At 33.8% G+C, this 16035-nt stretch overlaps 1 protein-coding gene across 3 annotated transcripts in view; it reads right to left on the bottom strand.

The window, feature by feature from the left end:
* The window catches only part of ATAD1 (ATPase family, AAA domain containing 1), a 53782-nt gene extending 38005 nt beyond the window's left edge, over positions 1 to 15777 (bottom strand). For 2 of the 3 annotated variants that reach the window (XM_006925980.3, XM_006925978.3), the window contains exons 1-5: positions 15624 to 15777; positions 11995 to 12169; positions 6575 to 6673; positions 4960 to 5080; positions 243 to 443 (exon numbers count right to left, since the gene is read on the bottom strand). In XM_006925980.3, the coding sequence (XP_006926042.1) occupies positions 243 to 443; positions 4960 to 5080; positions 6575 to 6673; positions 11995 to 12156 (583 nt within the window). In that variant the 5' untranslated portion in view covers positions 12157 to 12169; positions 15624 to 15777. Of the gene's footprint in view, positions 1 to 242; positions 444 to 4959; positions 5081 to 6574; positions 6674 to 11994; positions 12170 to 15181; positions 15600 to 15623 lie in introns of those variants that run through there. The other variant, XM_006925979.3, reaches the window with a different exon arrangement.
* Between the last annotated feature and the right edge of the window lie 258 nt (positions 15778 to 16035).

The raw sequence follows: 16035 nt of genomic DNA, 5'->3' as shown, positions 1-16035 counted from the left end.
ACACACTAATGAGAGTGAAAACAAATATAAACACTTTGAAGGAAAACACAGCAAAAACTATCAAGTAGGATAATGAACAAACTAGTTCTGCAACAGAGAAAGTATACATAGCATGTAAGGATGTTGGTTATCTCTTTTGTTTTATTAATTTGGCCTCGAAAATGTTAAAACTCAATTTGGTCATCTAAATAACACACTTAAAAATGGCACTTTAAAATGCTCCCACAAAAAACACAGCATACCTATTTCATCTATAAAGATGATGGAAGGCTGTAGCTTTATGGCAAGGGAAAAAACAGCAGCAGCTAATTTCTGAGATTCTCCATACCACTTATCTGTCAGTGTTGAAGGCTGAAGGTTAATAAATCGACAGCCTGCTTCTTTGGCTGTAGCCTTGGCAATCAATGTTTTACCACAGCCTGGAGGTCCATAGAGAAGAACACCTGGAAATTGACATGTTATTTTATTATTTCCTTTAAGAGAACAAGATATTTGCTTTAGTTTACATGATAATCAACATAATACTAATTCTGACCACACTAAAACTTTCCCCAATGTTTGCTTGTTTTTATTAATCTTTTTTAATAGTAGAAAAGGAAGAAGCCATGGTCTACATTCTGTGTCAGTGATGACATGCTTTTGGGATTATAGCACCCTGTGGCTCCTCCCTTCATGAAAAGGTCCAGTTCAGGATTTTAAAGGCAATCATCTTGACATCCAAACTCACAACATTCGATCAAATGCTTGACAAATAAAATCATTTAATATGCTCCACCTTCACGAGCTAACAGAACACTTTAGCTTGCTGAAGAACAGTCCAGAGAAAATCAACAACTTCAAAACAGAATGTAGCAAACACTATTTTGCTGTTGCTCAGAGCCTTAAGTTTTAGCAAAAAGGACATGTGCCTTTTTCCAAACAAACCATGATCTCTTTTTAAAAGGAATAGAAATGACCAGTCAGTCCCATTTTAATCTCCAAGAAATAAAACTATTATTAACCCATAGTCTCCATTGATAGCAGTTTGCTCTAAATACAACTTTAGGTACTTCTTTTATACAGAAAGGATCTAAACAGGTTGGGATCTTGTGCATTTTGGGAATCATCACCAACTGTTTTTCAACTAAAATGATAACATTTTTTAACCTAATATAACACTAAAATTATGGTAAATTTATGGTAGCCTATAAATCATCTACAGACAAGCCCGACAAAAACTATAAATTTCAGACTTCTTTTAATATTTGCTTAATTCAGCTTCTCAACTTTTTTCACACAATGGAACTTAAAGAATGACAATACTTATAGACAGCATGCTGAAGTAAAACGAAAAGGATTTGGAGTATCCAAAATATGTAGTAAAAATAAAATATAAAACATAATGGAGGAAGAATGAATATTTTATATAAAAGCCCCCAATTTTCATTTTTTAAAAAAGTTATAAACTGGAGCTTGATTCCATAAACCTAACAATTTTTTTTTCCACATACAGAACTTCACATAATGTTCAAATTTTTCCTCAAAAACAAAGATTTTTCTAGTGATCTTAAGAATTCTTTAAGATTCAACTAACTCAAGTTTAATCATTTTATACCAAACATTTTTAAAGCTGATTGTAAAATTTAAATCCATAAACTTTACCAATAAGTGTTAATATTTTCAAGCAGTCTTTGCAATTTTAATTTAAGTTCATTTAGGTGCTAAAAACTTCACTAAGTCAGTTATCATTTGAAGCCTCTACTGACTTTATAAGTCTCATGAACAATACAGAGTAGTCTAATGCCATTTAATTCAAATAAAGCTGAAAACATGTGGAATGACTGCAGAAACTGGGAATTATTATTAGTTATCATACTGATTGTAGAACTTCATATGGAATTCAGATCTACTAACAAACTTTTATTTGCATATTACTTGAATCTCAGGGTTTTTAGAACTATTAATGCAAAAGTCCTCATATTTGGTTGATCCTGCAGTAAATACATATACTGTATTTACACCATCACTTCATAAACTTATGCAGTACTCTCAGAATGTCATATTTGTTTCAAAGTATTTATTTACCGCTTTGAATATCTTATTCCTAATAGTTTAGTTTTGGTACTTCTTAGCAGGATTAAGTTTTTCCAATTGTTTCTATTCAGGGATTATAATTAGTGTTATTAATCGAGCAGTTATTTACTAATGTCTAAAGATTCGACATGCAATGAAAGCTTTTGGAGTTTACGATCTTCTAGCTGTGATAGATAAGGTGTACATGAAGAGCAGTCAGTAGTCACTTTTTGACTGGGTGGTAGTTACATGAGTGTTAGCTTTATAATTTACTCATTCAACTGTTTTATCCTCATTTCTCTATGTATGCTAAGTTTCACTAAGATTCATGGCGTCTCATCTGATCTGATGTGTATTCAGTGAGTCTGAATACAATATTATTGTTTGAAAGTGGCACCTTTTCTATATTGTTTATTGAAGTGGACTACACAGTGTTTATATTTATGAAGGGTGATAAACGGTAGGTTCTGCAAGTGTATGTGAGACATTTGGCTGTAATTATTAGTTTTGCAATCTTTTAACTAGTTTTTTGAGCTTAGTCTGACACTTTTATAATTATTCAACAAAATAAAAATGTGGTTATTATTTTGTCCTTTGTAGAGGCTTAAAAATTCAAACCCCTTTTTAAGATAGATGATTTTGGTAAGGGCTTTACTTCCTAAGTATTTCATGCAAATAAAACATGGACGATGAGGAAGAAAAGAAGTATTGGGACAAATAGATCCAAATTGGAGATAGTCCTCATTAGTGAGAACTATATTACCTCATTAGTAATTAACTTTTCGTTCTTTTTTGACCAGTTTATTGACTTTCAAGCTTTAATAAAAAAATTTGTCCAAATGGTGGAAAAATAAATATCTGTAAAAATTAAATCTACTTAGTAGTAAGTGCTCAAGAAGGGGGGATGCAGGCCTTATGGCCTCAGAAAAATTAATTTTTCAAAATATTTATTTTAGGTTATTTACACTTTTAAGACTGCATCAAAACAAGAAATATGATGAAATTCACAAATGTAAAACTTATGTATCGAAATAATGATTACAAAATTCAGAGTTTACAGACATATAGTATTCAAATGGAATTTTAACTGTTAGAAATTTTTTAATGTTTTGGGGAGATAAGGGTTACTTTTTAAATATAACAATATTTTATGGCATGTTCTTACAACTAATTAGTGGCACGATCGCTCCAATTTTATATCTTTATATCACCTTATTAATATGATTTCACATGCTGCAAGGATAATACATAACAATGTCATTCTCAAATTATTGTTTTGTAGTCTGAGAAACAGTGATCGCTTTCAGCTTAGACAGAAATGAACTGTCTAAGGATAACAAAACTGGAAATAAAGCAATGACTCTAACCTACGTAACCTACTTCCAGTCCAAAAATGAAAAAAATGTGGTATGCAATTGATTTTATACTCTACTTCTGTACACTAATATTTGATTTATATGTAGGTCAAAAAGAAAACCCAATGATTTTTCAAACTTTTGTTCTTGATAAAAAAATTTTCCAAAAATGCAAAGCTGAAAAAGCTCAAATAGTAATAATCAGGAGATACTCATATAACTTAAAATTTAAAATACACATAAGAACCACCTCTAGTTTTGGATAACATTTTCAAATTAATGGCAGATTTATACATAACTATAGAAGTATCCTCTCACAATTTGGTATCTGCTGTGCTAATTGGGGCTTTAAATCAAGTACAACTGGTAAAGTCACCCAACTACCTAGACTAAGACATTGCTGATGAAAAAAGGGGCTTTCCCTATAGCATACGAAAAAAATATTTTACTTTCCTAAATTTACAAGTATTGTGGAACTGGGTAAGTTAATACCTTTCTCCTTTGATCTAGGCTGAAATAAATCATTCGAAATTTTCTTTGGGGAAAAAAAATAATTAAAAAATCAATAAACTAACTTTTTGGTTAGACCAAAAAAAGCAGCTTTATTGTTTCAGAAAACAAAAATAAATACATAATAATCAGCTGTGTTGTTTTAGTTAATGAAAAGAACATGACATTTTTGGTGATAACTATTATCCTCTATTTACCAGAAACAAAAATTAGTTCATAAAAATGTACAGGTGCCAGCTTTAATTACCTTTTAAACATAAATTAATGTACTTTAATGCAAAATTAGTAAGATTACAAGCAAGTACAATTTGTACATAATGTTATTCTGATATTTCTAAATATCCTATTTTTTAAAAATGCATGTGCCTAATAATTTCAGTCTTGACTAGCAACATAAATCAAACTTGTCTAGTTGAAACACCTTTAATAAGCCTTGAACATGATTAATATTTGAATGAACAGGAATAAAAGTATTACATTTAAGAATGCAGTTATAAGCATTTTCAATTCTTGAGTTCCAAGGCTTTCAAAGTGATTACTGAATAGGAATTAGAAAAAGGTTCTCTTAAAAATAAGTATTATTTAATTTCTACTTCACCTGTAATTCAGTATTTCCTGTAAAAAAAAAAAAAAGAAAAGAAAAAAATCAATGCACTAAAAGTAAAGTGAAAATAATTAAGAGGAAAAAAATCATTAGAACTGTGAAAAAACAAAAAGAAGTCTTATCTCGAAAACAAAAAATCTGTATTGTGATTTTGGATTTTTTTTTTAACTTTGATTTCTGAAATTATCTTTTACTTGGAAGTAAATAAATGAATTTGAAATAAAGGAATTATTTAGCAGTGGGAAACCATAGGGGAAAATTTTCTAAATTGGGAAAGATGAAGAATGAGCAATTATTTTAAAACTATTATTTATAAGACAATTTACTAATCTCAGCATTCTCTTGAAAATCCAACTTCAAAAACACCTGTTTTACGATAGAAGGTTTCAATGTTTCCAAGATTTTTAATGCTGTAGCAAATATAAACTTTTGGCATACCTTTTGGAGGCTGCAGAAGCCTGGAATTTTCAAACAGATGCTTCTTTTTGATTGGTAAAATGACTGTGTCTTTCAGATCTGTAATGACATCATCTAAACCTGCTATATCACTCCAAGTAACCTGGTGAAAGGTAAGGTCAACATGAATTTTACAACTGATGTATACTCACTGCAATAAAAAAGTCCCCAAAATGACAAATCTTATCTGATCATTATATCATAGATAATAAAAGATTAAAATTATGTTAATGTAAGTAAAGAATTTTCATAGCAATAATGAAATTCTTAAACTACTATGACACTATAAAAAAAATAGTCAGCTGTCTAGTATAAAAAAAAAAAAGCAATATTTACAACAGATTTACTTTCTTAACAACTTTTAAAAAACGGTGAAAAACCAAAAACCACAGCCGGATCTAAAAAAAATCATCACCTACTTTCACTATAGTTATAACAAAAAGCTGAGTCTATCAGTACAATTTTACTCAGAAGTGAATGAGTAAGGTCTCAAAAAGTATCACTTTAAATTTATAAACCAAATTCAAACAGAGGATGGATTCTGGGGGGTATGTGTGTCACTTTGCACACAGATACTAAAAGACATTATAGATTTTTATTTTCTAGATCTGTGGATAGAGATATCATATTTCATTCTATTAATTTATTAATACCTGTTGTTAGAAATATTCACAAGGGATTTTAGAGTTTATAAATTACATTAATCTGGTCCTCAAAATAACCCTTTTTAAGTAGGTAGAGCAAGTATGACATTGTCCTACTTGCTGTAGGACACTGTCCTATACATCAGGGAACTAAGACTCAAAGAGGAAATAATTTGCCAAAGCCATGAATGGAAAAACTGGGATTCGGAATCTTGCATTATCTATCATACCCTATCGTGAAAATCTAGATTTAAACTCCAAATCAAATATCCACAAGACTTAAAGAAGTACATTTTATATGCCACAAAGGTAAATACATAAAAGTACAAGTTTAACTAAACAAACGTGCATAAAAATAAGTTAACATAGCAGGCCTGAGACTATTATCCTTAGAAAGGCCTGCTTACGACACTGGCCCCTGGCTAGAGTACGAGAACTTAGATTTCAGGAGCATTCCCACCATTCTCTGATAAGAACAGGTTGCTGTGCTTAAATCGTTTGTGCAAACAATATGGTCTGAGGTGGATACCCGTTTTCCTTCTAGAGTCTATAATTTTGGTAGATGTTAGGAAGGCAAAGCCTACATGACCAGGACCAACTGAAATCCTGGGCACAGAGTCTCTAATAAGCTTCCATGGTGGAGAGCATTTACATGTGTCTTCCTAATTTGTTTCTGGAGGAATCAAGTACATCCATGACCTCACTGGGAGAAGACTCTTGGAAGCTTGTGCCTGATCTCCTCCAGACTTCAACCCATGACCCTCTTTCCTTGTTGATTTTGCCTTGTATGTATCCTTTTTGCTGTAATAAATCACAACCATGAGTATTAACTACTATGCTGAATCTTGTGTCTCCTCCTAGAGAATCATCAAACCTGGTTGTGGTCTTCGGGAACCTTGGAACGAAATGCTAAACAAGAAAAAAAACTCTTAAATAAGTTTAATGATACATACGTGCATGTTAAGAGGGTCTACGAGATGAGCAGCAATACTCATTTCATATTCTGAAAGCTTTACATTTTTCACACCAATTTGCTTCATTAATTTCTCTGCCTAGAAAGAAAAAAAACAAGCAACCTCCTTTAGTTTGAGATTTAGATACTGTCAGTTCAAAACAGGTATCTGTGAAATCTAAAAAAGCAATGAATAGACATAAGAATTTTCCAGGGATATTCTAGACCCTTTGCTCTCATCTTTCCCCACTGTAAGCCCTTAAGTAAAAAAAAAAAAAATTTGAGGGTCTATTCCACAAAAACCAGGGTGATTTAAACCAACTCACAAGAAATGAGAAGTGAGAAAACAGGGTACATGATTGAAGATATATAGATATAGGGCTTCACATTGACCCAGTGAGACTCTAGGGTCCAACTTGACTTCTCTTTCCAAGTAGGATGATCATGATAGGTGCAGGTGAAAACTCAAGATGAAGACCGAGGAGGTTACGGATATGAAGAAATGCACAAGTGGAATTTCTTTCCTTAAATTAACAGAGTATCTGAAAATAGTTGCCTAACTTTTTTTCAAATTATTCTGGTATCTACAATAGGTGTTCTTATCTATCTAATTTCAAATTATTCTGAAATGCCGTCCCTTTTAAAGTCAAAGTCAAGTCCCAGGGCTAGGAAACCAGATATAATAAAAATAATTCTAAATTAGAAGTATACTGCATATATTTTTTAGAGCTGGGCAAAACTAGCCTTTAAATCATGAGCTCTTAACAATGCAACGAAGCTTTCAATTAAAATAAAAATGATGATATATATTTACTAAGTGTGCCAAATATTATGCCAAAATACTGTAAATGGATTAACTCCCTGAATCTTTAGAGTGATCCTATGAGGTAAGTACAATTTTATCATGGAAAAAAAGAGTCTGAAGCTTACTTCGGATTAAGTAATTTGCCTTCCAAGCAGTCTAGCTCTAGAACCCATATCCTAACCACCACACACGTTATCTAGGTTTCCCCGATTATAAGATGGGAGTTCTTGACCACTAAAGAGTCTTTAAAATCTATAGATAACATATTTGAATTTTAATTAAGTGAATATTTTTAGAAGGGAAGGTACTCTGGTAAATCATGTTTACCTAAATTTTTGTTGTTACATTTTCCTAAAATATTTTTATATAAAATCTTGCCGTCTGTCAAGGGCTTTGCTGTTCTAAAAGGAAATTCACATCACACCATTATAGTTAGAGACTGGCTGACGGAGTAGGATAAATGTGTGTTGATCATACTGTAGTAATACAGCATTTTTTAAAAAGTGCTATGAACCACATCCTTTTTTCCTATTTAGCCACCCCCTTGTAAAATTACTGAGTCAATGGATAAAGTTGCCTTTCCCAGGTCCTTTCATCTCTTTCTTATAAATATCATCTTTCACTGACTTTAAATCTTTTATGTGCCAGCTATGAAAGGAATCCTATTTTACTATCTGTAATAACATTAATTTAACTCTGCTTTTTCATTATGCTTCTATAAACATGAAGTCATCCCACCTGCGTTCTTTTTAGGCCATGCTCTAAAACAGTTGTTCTCAACCAGGGGGCGGAGCGGGGGCGGGTCAGTGATTTTGGTCCCCAGGGAACATTTAGCAAAGTATGGAAATATTTTTGGTTGTCACCACTTGGGTGAGGGGAAGGGTGCTACTGGTATCTAGTCAGCAGAGATAGTGATGCTGCTAAACATTCTACAAGGCACAGGATAACCTGTCCCCAATCCTATCCCTCCCCCCTCCAATAATCTGGCTCCAAATGTCATTAGTGCTGAGTTGTGAAACTCTGCTTCCTCCCCGCTTAAAATTTTAATCTAGGCCAAAATCGTCTCTTGCTTTAAATAATAACAATCTTTATCTACAACTGGAGCTTCCTAAAAAAAAAATTACCAACTATGTTGTATAATTTATAGAGACGGAAATGTTATAGTTAAGTTTACCTAGAATCTTTTTCCCACAACAGCAGTCCCTTTAACAATGTCTTCAGGTTGCATTAATAGCATTGACAGAAGAGAGAAAAGAAATTAATGTTTGTTGAGCATCTACCACATGCTGGGCACTATGCTGGGTACTTTACAATCAATCCTTTAAACCATACTAAGAAGTAGCTATTACTATTCTCATTTCTCAGATGAGGAACTCAAAGATCAAAGAAATCAGAAAAACAGCCAAGATTACACAGCTAGAAATTGGCATTACCAGAGTTCAAACCCTGATTTGTGTCATTTCAAAGTTCATATTCTACTGAACTTTGAACACATTCCTCATTTAGGAGAGCAGAACACGGTTTCACAAACAAATGAAAAGAAAGCACCCCAAAATACCATACTGCCACCAAACTACATTCCAAGAATAAGTTATCCAATTGTCTAGTTTTGACACTTTTAACCGAGTCCCTATTTCCAAAATATTTTAACTAGAAAAATAAAATTATAATTGGACTACTCTAAAAATGACTTATATTCATGTATTTTGTGTTCGGTTTACAGCTTAACAACGATTATATTTTCTAGTCACCAACATCTGCTTGTCATTTAAAGTGGATCTCTTCAAATAACTGTTTCCACGGAGGGGAAAATGGTGGTCTGGGAGTGAGAGGAGTCAGAGGTGGGAGGAAAACGTACATTTACTGTATATCTGTCCTTTTAACTGTTCGCAGTATTGTTTTATCCTTTCATGCTATTTCATTTTTTCTCCATGTGAAGTATAATTTTAAAAATTAAGTGGGGTAAAAAATTGTAAACTAATATTTTTGCCTTCACTAGGGAAGGAAGAAATAAAGGAAGAGAGCAAGAGAAAAGAAAGACTCATTTCATTCAAGTTCTAAAAGTTATATGATTGATTATTCTTTTGGAAGAATAATTTTAGAAAGTGAGAGATGGCATTAACAAGTTAACATCAAAATAAACAGAGATAACCTATTTAAACATAGGTTAAAAATCTTTTACTGAGTTCACAGCTAACATACTCCAATTTCCAGTAGAGAAAATCACTGATAGAAAGCTTTAAAAATGCATTTAAATAGAAAATAGCAAAGAATTGGAGTAATTATCTTTATATATGAGGTATAAGCCCTTAATCACAAACATATGTTAAAATTCTAGAAAATATCCTTTTCTAGATATGCAGATATGGTCGTCTATTTTAGGGTTAGTGCAATCACATTTCTTTCTTTTGATTTTCTCATATGTATTCTAAAAGTTATTGGGTAAGATGCCCAAATCAAATGTCATCTTCCCATAAACTTGCCCTATGTACCAGTTTCTAAACCTCTATAAAGATACTATGCGTCTTTGAAGACTCCAGACAAACCTTGGATTCATTTGTAAGATGTCCTTTTCCTTTTCTAGGATCATCACGAAGTCCTTATTCCTCTATTTTACCGATTTCATTCCTTTACTCTATCTAGATCTTTGCCAGGACTATTGCAGTCTACAAAAAAGATCTTGCTTCTAGTTTCCATAATTCCAATTCCTGCTACCTACTATTGTAAGGTGAATTATCCTTAAAACGTTGCTTTGCATATCATATGCCCACTCAAAAATCTTTAATGGCTCATACAGAAGACTTTAACTGGTCAAAAGCATATTTCAATAGTTGGCCAAGGAGGTGAGGCAAGAAAAGCAGAAGGGTAACTAAGAAGCTATAGCCCCTGGCCAATCAAAAGCCTGCCTCCTTCTTAGCTGATGAACTTCTCAAATGCTGTGGTACTTATCAGCCTCTGCCCACTCACCAAACCATTAAGAGGACAAAGAAAAAAGAAAAGCCCTGTCACTGACTACTCAGGGTCCCTTAAAAGACCCTTACTTCTCCCTCCAAGTTCTACTAATTAGTTGCATAAATCCTCTACTCCAACCTGACTAGTCTATTTACTGCTCCTTTAACAGCTCTTGTTATTCCTATACCTATCATGATTCTATTCACGATTTTCTTTCTACTTAAAATTGTCCCTGCCTATTCCAGAGGCCAAGATTTTTCATGAAGTCATCTTCACCTACCTCAATCATCAGTGAATGCCTTCTCTAAATGCCACAGTTTCTGCCTACACTATTAATCAGGCAATTAGGATAAACTACCTACAATTATAATTTATATTATCGTGGACAAGTTCTATTCTCTCTACCACAGGTACTATGAGGACAGATGTGGTGTCTAATATTTCACATAACTGATATTTTGAACAATACTGTCCACACTGTTTTCAAGGCTTAATGATAACAATCCATTCATGTATTACTTAAATATCTATATTAGGCTTTCTACATGGCTTTCATATCTGAGTTCCAGGTGCTCCTAGAAGCCAAGAAAGTAAATGACAAAATTCTGTCTAAAAGTCATACATCTACTTAAAAAATTTTTTTTTTAAATAACTGAACATCAATATTTTAACTTTTAACTTAATGTTGCACTTTGGCACATGGATACACTCAAATTCATTTTTTAAAAATACTACACTAGTCGAACTTTTTAGAGAGTTATGAATTGCCTGATATAATGATATAATCTAGACCTTGAGTCCATTATAATGAAAATCAGGGAACAGCTGTCCAAATTGCTTTTCAGGTATATAGAGTAAGCAGTATTTATGAAACCGTGGTTTTCACTGATTTTAAGAGCTATGCAGAGCACTGTAAAGCAGTCATTTCTTTACATCCCAATTTCTCATACTGGCCTATAGCATTTGAAAGAATAAGATTTATTCATCTTTTATTCTTTGCACAAAACATTTGTTAAGAGTTCAATAAATGTTTACCGAATGCATCAGAGTCACAACTCACAGAAAATCCATGAATATAAATACCTCGCCCTGAAACAGTAAGAAAAATTTGAAAGACTCCTTGAAGACTTTTGTTTTTGAAGAACAGGAACCAAAATAAATATATTAGCCTAATAAGGAAATGACCACAAGAGGCAGTAGCTGAAAAAATAAAACTACAATTTATATTAACAGTAAAATTTTTTAGCAATCCTTTAATTAGAAATTAGTGGCGTTTCTAAGACTGACAGCTTGTCAGTATTATCTACATTTCAAATGTCAAACAAAGCAAAATGTATATTACTGAAGACAAATTTTGTTTAATCTGTTGAAAAATTTTACCTAGATTCCTTCATTTATAAGCTGACAAAGTCTAATGAGGATGTTCACAACAAAATACTATAATAATTTTATTCATCATTTTTTCTTCTAAGTTGCTTAAACATTCAAAAGGACTTGAGAAACAAATATTTTTTAGGAAAAGTGAAATTAAATATGACAGAAAAACATTTTCATGTGGGTCTTACAGAACTGCTCACTAACTTATCATTCTATTATATCCTTCGTCTTATGGGAAAATGTTTGCTAGCTACAAGAAAAATGATCTTCAAACATTTTAATCATACCTGTTTCTGAGCTTCTACTTTTTGCTTTCTGGTTGGATCAATTGCATCTACCATCCATTTGATTGTAAAGTATGTTACTGCACCAAATATTGTCAAACGGAAAATTAAACCAACAACTTCATTCCGACTCAAGGGACGAGAAAAGGCTTCAGCATGTACCATCTTGACTGTTAACCTTAAAAAACAAACAGAAATGTCACTAGGTAATAACTAGATTCATTTAAAGTGACCTTAAATTGAGCAACAAAAACTAACTTCTGGTCAAAATCGACATTACCCACCTTAAAAAAGTGTTTAAGGAGGAATGGCTTTTTAAATGTTAAGTAAACACATTTTAAGCTCCCCTTGGAAGCTGAAAGAACAGATTAGACATTGAGATTTATTAGAATTTTTAATAAACTTTCTTAAAAAGCTCATTTAAGTAGAGAATAATTCTATTTGAAAAATACAATAAACTTTTTAAGATATTTACTCTTCAAAGAGTTTTAAAATAACTATTTCAGAGTCTAGAAAAATCACTATATCACTAATCCATAGAAAGGCAGCCCAATAATGAAATACTTTACTTATGTGATGGTAAGAATTTCTTCCATTAAGCGTAATGTAAACCAGGTAATTTTAAGTGAAATTCAGACTGTGAACTGTCGCTTTTTCCTCAAATGTATTTTTAAAGGTTTTTGAGGCCTGTTTAAACTTAAACATGCCATTTTCTTAACAAGTGACATTAAATGTTTTGAGCCATACTATTGTTTCCAACAACCCAGATAAATCTGAAGCAACAGAATCTTCAAAAATTGTTGAACCACAAGAATACAGCCTGCACCCAGATGGAGAGGGAAAAGAAGGCAATGTGTCTACTTTTAGATATATCCCTGAGCAGCTACATTAATCACAGTTAGGCTTATAGGAAGTATGCACACCCCCATCAAAGGTAATGACTATCCAGAAGAATATGTTTGTTGGGGATGATAAGACTGTCACATTTTGGGAGATAGGATCTCAGCTTCTAATAATACTTTTATACTTCTATAGCACAGAACTATGCTGAATTACATGGGGGAAAAAAGAATATATATGTTTCACTCATAAATAAGAATTTATACAGATGGCTCAGCAAAAGGTAAAATTTAGGTACTGCATAGATTAATATCTATGGTCATTCCAGCTCTAAAATTATTATTTCTTTTTACTACTACTCAAAGATCCTCTTACCTTCCCTCCCTCAGGAATAGCTCCAACAATTTTTAAATTCCTTTTCGATACCTCCCCTCCACTCAAGAGTATATACTTCTCCCTAATAAAAAGACCCCAAATCTTTCCCTTTATTCACAGGATTCCCAACCATTCGACTATCCTAATCTAGCCCCAAAGAATGACTTTTAAGCATTTTACTTCTCAACACTTCTCAATAAAAACTCTCAATAGCTCGAGTCAGTAGAATCTGAAAATGTCACATGTATTTTTTCCTCCAGCAAATGTGCCTGGTATCCTGGATGGGCCATTTCTCCCCATTCATCTAGGTTTAGTCAAATTCTATCCAAACTTCAAAAACTTCACATGCTCCACTGAAGGCTTTCAGGTCACACTGATCTTCTATATTTTTTTATTTGGCCCTATTAGTAAATTTATGTGATATCTATTCTATTCAACTAGAGTTTAAATCCTTATTTATATCTTATACATTTTTATAACTGTCACATACAAAAGAGAAGCTATTCAGTAATTATTTGATCAACAGATAAACTGCAACTGCAGAAAAACCTCCCATTCAATCATTCCTGCAGAACTGCAGCCAGACTTTTGAACAATTTCCAAAGAAAAGTCAAGGGTTCCATTGACTTTATTTCTCTATTACTAGAAGCCACTTACTTCGCAATAGAACATTATTTAATTTAAACTTAACTAAATAATTGAAAGCCTTCATTTCAGGTAGAGAAACTTTGACCTAGGAATATTAAGTGACTTAATTCACACAATAAAGCACTTATTAAACATGTATATATAATGCTGATTATATAGTGGGTATACAATAATGGCTAAGATACAATTACTTCACTCAAGGAATGCACAGTCCAATTATATTAATTATGTATTTTTAAATGGAGCTAGGGAGGAGACACTACCTAATTAAAATCTCTCCTCATGTAACAAGTCAAAGTGTGCTTTTTCCCATCAGCCTGGATTCCTAAAAATGGGTTAACAATATTCCACTTCTTACAGGATGTGAGTTTGACTTCTCTAGTCTTTATTCCAAGAGTAAATTTGAAAATGCAGTTGGAATATGTGGTATTATGTGGAGACAGTATTTACTGATGAAAATAAACCAGGAGCAAAATAAGAGTTTTATTAACTTAATCTGTGAAAATTAGGGCTCTTCGAATAAAACATTTTCATTTATTTAAAGTTTGGGTTAGTAGAGATAAAACTGCCATCTACTGGATGTTCCCTGAACTACATGAACCAAGGTACATAATAAGTACATTCCAGTTATCAATTTTAATCCTATAAAAAATATGAAGACACAAAACCTGTTTATATATTTTCCTATACTTAAATTATTAGTGGTAACCCAGTGTTCTAGACCTATGGCTACTTTTAAAACAGTAGTCCATCTTCTAAAATGACCTTAAAATCCCGAAATGAAATTGAAACTTCTAAGTGAAATTTGTAACTGTATATACTTTATTGTACACTCATCTATCATTCATATGACACTGATATACCTGCAATGCAAGGCCATTACAGTAACAATACCATTACAGCAGAATATACGATAATAGCTGCATGCGCATTTAACAGGAGCGAGTGTATTTCAATCTTGTATAAACAACAGAATCAACAAAATGAACACACATTTATGTACGTAAACATAGGTGGTGCTGTGTACAGCTAAGAAATACCGCAAAATTGTAATTCTGAGTTGTTAGTTATATGATGCCAGATAGTTCTATTTTAAAAAGTTCTCCACTCCAAGGTAGAAAACTTTGAAATCGTACTACCTCGTCAATGAACAATTTATTAACAGGTTAAAGACCAAGAGTATAACACCATACAATAGTTTTTCTTTCCCGAATCACTACAGTGTTTTACGATTTCGCAGACATCAAGGTCCTATATATATAGCCTATGACAATGAAAGACTGCCAATCCTCACATAAAAGGACAGGTTATAATTAACATCACAAACCTCTGCAAAAGTGTGCCCAGGCACGAAGAACCACCTCCGCTTTTGCACTTGGTGGTTGCGGTACCTGTGCGACCATCAGACTCAGTTCATTCTGGCCGCCTTTGCAGAGGATTCTGATTTTGATGTCGCCTGGGACGACCTCAAGCCCAAGCAGTAACCCGATTGCCTGCAGAGATTCCCTGTAGGAAATGGTATAACTCTTGAGGGCAGCGCTAAAGGCCTAGGCTGGGCCGGAAGCCAACCGAGGGCCGGGACGCCCTTGGAGGTTAATCCCCTAGATACCAAGGGCTGGGGGTAGTTGGAGGGCGGCACTGAAGTCGGGCGTGGGAGGAAGGGGAGGTGACTTTTCCTGCTCGGCTTCCTAGTTCCGAGCCGGGCACTAAAGGAGCTCAGCAGGATCCCGCGCCCGTCCCACGAAGCCCGGCAAGAACTCGCTACTCACCCGGGTGCACAATCAGAGGCCGCAGGACCCCTTAGCCAGCCTCACACGGAAGGATACGGCTCCTAAGAGAGAATGCTTCCGGTGGGAGCCGCGCCCCGCCTCTTAGCTCGGAGCATGCGCAACCTGTGGCTGTCGGCGAGGAAGGGGCGCGTTTCCGGTTGTCGGCGAGGAAGGAGTGCGTTTCCTGCTTTCAGAAATGGTGGGGAGGTTGGATCGCGAGGTTGTACCGGGAGGAGTCACGCACCAGATCCTTAACCTGTCATCAGCCGTACTGAAGCTTTCCGCGAAGCCGGTGCATCTGCCTGCAGCATTCGCGAAGGCTCTGAGTTTAGTTCTGAGTTTAGTCTCAGATATGGAATTATGGAAGGCGCATGTCATGTAACGTCCCTGCCTTGCTCGCGAGCTCTAGGAA

Source organism: Pteropus alecto, unplaced genomic scaffold, assembly GCF_000325575.1.
Source record: "Pteropus alecto unplaced genomic scaffold, ASM32557v1 scaffold88, whole genome shotgun sequence".
NCBI classification, from domain to species: domain Eukaryota; kingdom Metazoa; phylum Chordata; class Mammalia; order Chiroptera; family Pteropodidae; genus Pteropus; species Pteropus alecto.
This window is presented reverse-complemented; position numbering and strand designations above follow the sequence as displayed.